The 8,471-nt window shown below is 48.0% G+C and overlaps 1 protein-coding gene across 1 annotated transcript; it reads right to left on the reverse strand.

Moving 5' to 3' along the window:
• Window positions 1-208: 208 nt before the first annotated feature.
• On the reverse strand, window positions 209-3,339 carry LOC127323664 (FBD-associated F-box protein At2g26860). Its single transcript, XM_051351772.2, has 5 exons — window positions 3,072-3,339; window positions 2,597-2,659; window positions 1,173-2,072; window positions 856-1,005; window positions 209-764 (listed from the first exon to the last, which is right to left on the reverse strand). Exons 1-5 carry the CDS (start codon window positions 3,099-3,101, stop codon window positions 423-425), a joined length of 1,485 nt encoding a protein of 494 aa, XP_051207732.1. The 5' UTR covers window positions 3,102-3,339; the 3' UTR covers window positions 209-422.
• Between the last annotated feature and the right edge of the window lie 5,132 nt (window positions 3,340-8,471).

An 8,471-nucleotide genomic window follows, 5' to 3' on the forward strand; every position in this document is an offset into this window, starting at 1 on the left:
CCGCACAAATCAGCTTTTGTGCGGCGCCGCCGGGTAGCACAGCCCTAAAATCAAATGACTTAAAATGCTTATCCGCAGTGCAGTAGACAAGTCTCTTACAAGTTACAATGTTGTAGGGTTTGAAAGATCAACTCTTAAGGGGTACATTTAAATTGAAATGACCGAATCCACAAAAGTTGAGTTTCATCAATGGCAGCACTAACCACGGTAAATCAACAAGCAGAAATAATAATGACCAATACTTTACATGTACAAACCCACATACACCCGTGTAAGATGCTAAACACATACTTCATATTTGTCCAATCCTCGTATAGGCTACAATCGCAGAATACTCAGAAATAATAATGCCAAAACTCTTTCGATGTTACAACTTGAAAAATCAATAACTATTTGGCCTGAGATATATGCCTTATTACAACTTAGTCATCAAAAATAATTTGCGGTGAGAATATGCCATCTCCAATTCGCCTGGCGACCATGTCTTGCTCATCCTTCTTGGGGAATTTTGATGGTACATCAAAAGCATCGCAGTAGTCGCATTGCTCCTCCCTTTTCAAGACTATCTTCTCCAAGTTGGGAGATCGCTGCAGGATAGATCTTATAAATGTAAACTGTTCTTCTAGTGACTTAAAGCCAACGAATTCTAGTTCTTTCAAATGCAAGTTCTTGGAGTCCTGGAAGTCCATCTCCCAATGAGGACTCCTCCTTTCAGAGAAGGACCCCTCTCGGTCGTCATCCGCATCACATGGATGTTCCCACACCTGCAAAACTTGTGAAAAACAAAAGCTCTAAGTGTGGGGAGAAAAGAAAGATAACATAATTTAGGAGGAAAAAGGGTGACAATTGCATCACCTCAATCTGTAACACCTCGAGAGAAGGTGCAGCCACGAGAAAGGCTGATGTCCACGAAATGTCAAATTCGACAAAGATACCACGCACACGCAGCTCCCTTAACTTGTTGAAAGCTATGCAGAGTTGATTCATTTCAGGTAGTACCCAAAGCTGATCAGAAAACAAATAAATAAAAATTCATCATTCGCAAAAAGAGAGATCAGGTTCTCGAAGAATTTACAGCTATGATTATTCCCTATGATGTAACTATGATAGTTGTGTAAACATAACGAATACAACAAAATCTGACCACTTGGCAAAAATAAGCTAAAACTTACTTTTTCTCCTTGGAAATCCAATGTGAGAGTATGTATGCTTGTGGTTCCATGTAGAAGCTCACTTAATTTAAATGCATTTTGATCACATATTGCGCCACATGAGAGTTCTAATTCCTCAAGAGATGGGACAGAGCCAAAAGCTAAGGGGACACCTTCAGATACCCAAACATCCCAGCTGAGCTTCTCCAGTTTTGGAAGGCAGACCACCTCAAGTCTCCCAAAGCGACACTTGATGAGTTCTAGGACGCAGAGTTTTGAGCTTGGTGCATCAATCTTAAACAGAGACCAGAAACCAGTATCACACTGATAGAGGCTTAGATGCTTCAGTTCCTGGCAGCATTCAAACAGGACATGATGCATGTCCAAGTTTCCAAAGTTTATATTTTGTAGGGAGAGCCATGTGAGGCAGTGGGGCACACTTGGGTAGACACTGAAAAAACCATCCATTTCTTTGGCACGCTGTAGCATATTCTCGTCACTACAGTCGCGGGGATCTGTCTTGTCAAGAACGGCAAGCTCAAAATCTTTCAACAGACCACCATCAACTGCGTCACGTACCAATGAGCCAATTTCACACATGAACGTGTTGATCAAGTAGAGCCTAAGATCCAGATTTAAGACGGCAGATTCTCTGTGTTGATTAGCCAAGAAACTCCTGGTGGCTTTGGTCAAAGACACCATAGCTTGATCTATATGATTTTCCTCAACAGGTTCAGGGCATGGATCTGGTAGGAAATCCTTGATATCGATGGTGAGTTCAGGCAGCAACCAGGGCAGATGCTTCCACCGTGTAGAGAGCACACTTGTCCTTACAACCATACGTGAATTGAGTCTCCCCAAGATAGACAGCAGAATATCATCCGTCAGCATGCTGAGCCTATCTTCCTCCTCCTTTGATCTCTGCAGAATTATGGATCCATTTAGTTACTGAATAACTAAGTTCCTTTATTCAGAACGCATAACATATAGGAGTACTTTAGTTATGCCATGGATCAATCTAATTACAGTAGTTTTAACTAAATTCATAGAATTTTAGTCTCAATTCAGTAGTTCAGAAAGTTAGTAACTAGGTTCACTGTTTCAGAATCTGCAATAGTTTTAGTAATATCTAGTCACTGATCCATTTAGCTGCAGAATTTTGTTCAAGGTTAGACTTTTGTTATTTTTGAAATTTGAACAAGGAAACAAGAAAGATACAAGAATCAGCGGCACGAACTATATGTATGTAGCTGTTCAGTTGAATTACTATGCAACACTAGAACATGCTTTAGGTGACAACATGGAAAAAAATTGTTTGTGAAATCCAGTGTGCCATGTGCAGATAACCTAGGGGTAATTAAGCCGACTTTCTATGAACATAGGGGTCATTTTGGCTGGACCGATTAAAGATCGGCAAGCACCAGGTGGCGAGTGGGGCGGGTTACCTTCTGTGGAGGATGCGTTGTCGCTGTTGTCATGCTGAGACTATCTTCCTCATCCCTTGATCGCTGCAGAATTATAGATCCACTTAGTTACTGAATAACTGGATTCGCTAATTGATTCAGAATGCATTGGTCTTGCTATGGGCCCATTTAGTTGCAGTAGTTAATGTTTACCTAAATTCAGATGATTTCAAACCTAATTTAGTACTAGTTCAGACAATTATTAGAAACTAGGTTCACTGTTCAGAATCTGTAATAACTGTGATATGTAGTCTAACTATGAATCCAATCTGTTACCGCGTTTTGCCCGAGATGAGACTTTAATATACTGAATGTGGCACGAATTGTATGTATCCAGTGTGACTGGTGCAACTAATCTTAGGGCATCTCAACAAAAATCTTCGGGAAATCAAGCCAAATTTTCATCTTGAACATAGTTTCGAATCTACTAGGAGTAACTGTGGCCAGAGTGAGTTACCTTGTGCGCCGGCATTGTCGCCGCCGTCATGGAGCGCGCGGGCGTGGGCGTGGGCGTGGAAGTGGGTCGCGCACGCGCGGCTCTAGGGTTTGGTGGGGGAGGAACCCGTGTCGCACGGAGGTGGGAAGAAGGATGCACGCGTTGGTCGCCGGGCGGCCGGGACGCAGCAGCGGCGGCGCGTGCGGCGGAGGAGGGCAGAGTGCGATGCGGCGGCGGCGGATTGGAAAAGTTGGATGACCCAATTTGTTTTTGCCTTGTTTGGGAGCCCTCCGACTCGACCCAATTTGCCGTCTTCCCAGTTGGAGACACCAAAAGTCTGTTTCGGTCTTTTGGATCGGGTTAGGTTCCGGATTTTCATAGAAATTCTGTAAGAATACTGAAAATTTCTACTCCTTCCCTCTCATGAAACTTACGAATTAAAAAAAAGCCCTAAAACAGTTTTTCAGCCACACTTGTCCATTTGGTTCGTTTGTATGCGGACACCAAAATCTCCATCTCTAACAGCATGACGTATTTTTCCAACAAATTTAACTTTAGAAAGAAACACTACATAGGCTTCATCGTTGAATGCATGGTGACAATTAAAAATGGAGGAAACCTAAACTAGAGGCTTGTGCTAACCCTCGGCTTCTTTCATGCGAAGGAAAACACCCAATAACCTAAACTAGAGGGTTTTGATGGTCCTTACCTTCATCGTTGCAAAGGAAAACATCCACAAACCTACACTAGAGGCTTCTGCTAGCCCTCGCCTTCTTCGCTGCAAAAAAGATAAAAAAAAAACTAAACTATAGGCTTCTACTCATCGCCGATGTCGTCGTTGATGTCGTTGTGGTAGTGCCTGCCGCAGAATGTGTCGTTGAACAACCTCACCCTAAGCTCGCCGCCACCTTCCCACAAGAAATTTAGCAAGCAGCTCGCGTCCCTCAGGTCTACCCCGACAGGCTCCCAGCCGGCAAGAAATTTTGCAAACTTCTCCACGAGATCCTTTGAGCCAAAAGGGTCCTCCGTGATGAGGACATCGAACTTGCCGAGGAAGCATCCCACCCCTCCTCCTTAGGCGACGGTGACCGCGCAAGCGACAACGAGTGTTTAGGCGGTACGGATCCTGCACCGTGGCCCCTGCCCCGGTGCGGCAACCTCGGTGGATGCGCCACGACCGTGGCCCCTAGAACCTTCCATGTATCGCTTGGGGAGAAGGTGGAGGGCGGCGTTAGGGTTTGTATGATAAGGAGTCGGTGTAGGGGCAGCACACCGTTTTATATCCTAGAGGCAGGCGTGGGGCGAGGGTGCTCATAAAGGCCGACACGCATGCGTAGGCCAATTATTTTCTTGGTAAGAGGTAGGCGACGGATTACGTGGCAGGTGAGGGGTCATCACTGAACGCGACGTAGAGAGTCGCAGCGACGCGCTAGGAAGGCGAAGCGTTCGTGGTCGCTGCCAAGCGGGCCCGAGGGAGAACGAGGCGGACAAGTGCGCTGAATGTGTTGTACGGGGCTCAAAGACAAAACAAGCTCATTAGATACTTGAGCTTAAAGATGTAAGTTTTTCTCATCCTCTATAGATGGAGTTTGGAATTCATGTGAGGAGAGAAACCTACGTTCAGAAAACTCTCAATATATGTTACATAGTATATGTTAATTTTCGGGCAGAAAAAAAAGGACTGTATAACAGGCTTTAGGCCCGGTTATACCGATCCAGACTGCTGTAAAACGACAGGGGAAAAAGAAACAACAAATTCGGCTGATATAACCGGCCCAAGAAACACGGTGCAACAAGCGGGGAACATCGAATGCAGCCGAGCAAACATGCGCGCGTGCAACGAGTGGAGGGAGGCAGCGAGCGGCGTGTGCGGAATCGCCAGGAAAAAGGCCGGCGTCCCTGCTCGATGATAACTCTTCACCTCTAAACTCGTGATATGTTGATTGCCAAGTCTGGTTAGCACTTTAGACTAGCCACTGGTCAAGAGGCCTAGAGATGTTTCGCAACATGTTAATTTCACGAGTCACGACCAACCCCAGAGTAAGCTTCTTTGAACAAGGATCTCCAACATAGTTGCGTAAGCATATCACACGGATTGAGGGGTCCGTGGTGGTCGGCGGAGCACGGCGGTGACTAGGCGGCGGCCGATGACGTATTTGATCGCCGTATATAAAGCGATGCTGAGGACGGCGGTGCCGGCCGCAACGAGGACCACCACCATGGTGTCCCGTTGTAGACCGGCGCCACATCAGGGGTCGGCGGCGACTCTTCCTCGCCTATGACGGCGGTTCCGTCGACAGATTTGGTAGAGGCCGACATGGTGCACATCGACGGCGAGGAGGACGCGACCGCGTCACCGATGGAGATCGAGCTGGTGCCCGTCGATGACGAGGAAGACGTGACAAAAAATTTCTTCAGAGAATGGTCAAAAGCTGGGGGGGGGGGGGGGGGGGGCGGTTCCCCCCTCCCCCGACATGCACATAGCTCCAGCACTAGTAGTGGCCCTTGACGGCGAGGAGGACGCGACCGCTTCGCCGGTGGAGGCCGGGGTGACGCACTTCGACAGCGAGGAGGACATGACTGTGTCGCCGGTGGAGGCTGAGCTGTTTCACATCAACGGAGAGCATGGCGCGACCGCGAGTAGCCAACGGTCCGCGGCGAAGGCCGCGGTGCACGTCCCTGCGGCGAGCACGGCGAGTACGGCGAGGAGGACTACGCCAAGTTTGGCCATTGTGGGTGTGGGAATAGAATAGAGTGGTACGGTGAGGAGGACGGAGGGTCGACTTTTATAAAAAAAGGTGAAGCTCGCTTGCGTTAGTTGCTTCGAGCCGAGAAGCCATTCTGATCCCGGGCGCTATTTTGCCCTGTATTACTGATTGAAGTGGCTTTTCTGACAGTTGCATGGCCTGACGATATGCAGTGTTCACGGTCTGTTCATGCTCTGGGCCATTGGTCCATCTCACCCGTCGCTACAGCAAATGTCTAGTTTGAAAAACACCATCAACCCCTAAACTCCAAGAAGACTGAAAATATACCAAGAGTAGATTCAATACAAAATGTGGTGTACAAATTAAAAGAAAAACATATCGGTAAACAGTATACGCTACGTCTAGTTTTATGGCACCGGTGGGCGACACTGAGGCGATTGTGCGCCGCCACCAAACCATGGACGGGAACACCCCAGATTATGGAAAATCTACGCAACCACGAGTAGTCCACATCCAATACTACGGCTGGAGAAAGGATAGTAGCCGTGCCCCTCCACGGAAAAATATTATTCCCTTCTGTTCCATGAAAGTCGTATTTAATTTGTCAAAATTTGAGATGTATATACAGACTAAACAGTAGAGCAAGGCGGTTTGTGCGACCCCTCCTTCTTCCCACCTTGCCGCCGGGGGATCGGTGGATCCCTCACCCCCGTCTGCTGCTTCGACGGCTGGGGGTGGGGAATCCCCGATTCCCGGTGTGTATATAGTGTAGGGCTAGAAGGACGGCCTGCCGCCGGCGTCGTGGAGGCGGTGGCGCGGCCGGAGTGGCCTTTTGCGGTGGAGCATATCCCCTCTGGTGGTGGTGCTCTTCAGGGTGCTGCGACGAGGTGTCCGCCATCTCCGCGTCCGCAGGTCCCTGGATCTACCCGGCGCGGCGTCTCCTCACTGGATCTCGCGTGGCGACGGATCTAGATCTCGAGTTTGGAGAAGAAGCTTGCAGGTTGGTGCATCGCGTCAGTGTCGTTGGCTCAGGGTGTTTGTTCTTCGGTAGTCCGGCGACTTCCCAGCTGCAGAGGAGCTGTTTCCCATCCATGGCGTCGAGTGGAGCAGGTGCAGTGGCGCGCCACCGGGCCGCTCTTGTCATCGGCGAAGCTAGGATCTAGAGAAGGATCACCTTGTAATTTCTTTGTTTCTCTGGATCTTTCTGTAATGTACGGTGCATCAATATAAGTTTCTTTTCACCGCAAAAAAAATAGTGTCTAGAATATAGATATATTTAGATTTTGACAAATCCCAGACGATTTTCATGGGACAGGGGGAGTAGATCGAATCGAGGAGGTTGGGGTCATAAAGTCGTCTCATGGGAAACGGGTCACAAACCTCCTAATCAATGCTTTTAACAATTAGACGACGACATACAATCCAGGCGCTGACTATAGGAGTGAAAAAGGGGGTCCGGTGAGGAGCCTACCCACCCGAAGTCGCTGGCCGGCGATGAACTTGCGTTGGCACAAACAGATTGGCGACTTGTGATCACACATTCTAATGAATTTTTGGATAGCAACTAGGATGGCCCGACATTGGAGAAGAAGAGCGCAGGCCTAGAGCTGAACTTCCATGCCATGGTTCTCCCAAATCGACCAATCACCTGTGTTTTCTTCTCTGCCACATGTTTTGGATAGTGTCTTGAACTGCCTGCACCGGTGTATCGAATTGCCTGTTCTCGTGTACTCAACTGACGAATCCAATTCATCCGGCCGCGAGCGCTGCTGATGGCTGCCGTGCCGCCCCTCAAAAACAGCCTGCCTGCAGCGCGCTGTCAGCCCGCTAGTTGATGCTACTCTACTAGTGCTGCTGATATGAACAGGGTGTTGAGATGAACTAAACTGTAGTGCTCTACTCTGCTCTAGTTTGATCTCTACTTCTTGCTGATTTCTAGCTGATAAATACAATACACGTATCTGTTGTTGATGTGTGGCAGATAGAAGAGAAACTTAAAACTTCAGTCTGTTCACGTCAGAACCATTCTTCAGTAGTTCAAAATCCCCCGAAGCCCGAAGGCTGCTCTCTCTGTTTCAGTCTCAATAGGCAATAGCAGCGTGCTTACATGGGATTTTTGATTTTTGAAACTGACATGGCTTTGTTAGTTTTTGAGCCCCTCTTCTGATTTGAAATTCTGAAGATTTGCGTTCATTCTTCAGAAGCATCAACCGTTAAATATGGAGAAACAGTCACTGATTAGTGTAATGGTCTTGTCTAAAATTATCGCACAAAGATCTTTGCGCTAGTGTAGCATAAGCTGGAGGTAAATAAACAGAGCAAGAAGGAGAGAACAATGGTGCGATCTGAAGAACACTAAAAGAAACAACATTTCAGTGGAGCTACAAAATTCAGGAAATTCTTTTACATCTTGTCGATGCAATCAGTGACAAATGCAGTTACTAATTAGCAGTCGTATGGTGGCCATTTCTTCTATGCATCTTTATGTCTCATATACCGCGCCGCCATCTCGAGTGCTCGCGCGGCCCCTTCTACCCCTTGCTCCCTGCTGGCTCAAGTTCCCCGCCGCCGGCCGCAACCTTCCCAATGCCCCGTTCCCCTCCCAACACGCGCAGCCGGCAGGCTCCACCATGTGCACCGACGGCCGGCTTCCCTCCATCGCATGTGCCCCGCATGGAAGTCCCACTTTGTCTAATGCTGAAATTTCACTCGC

Source organism: Lolium perenne, chromosome 4, assembly GCF_019359855.2.
Source record: "Lolium perenne isolate Kyuss_39 chromosome 4, Kyuss_2.0, whole genome shotgun sequence".
In the NCBI taxonomy this organism is placed as follows: Eukaryota; Viridiplantae; Streptophyta; class Magnoliopsida; order Poales; family Poaceae; genus Lolium; species Lolium perenne.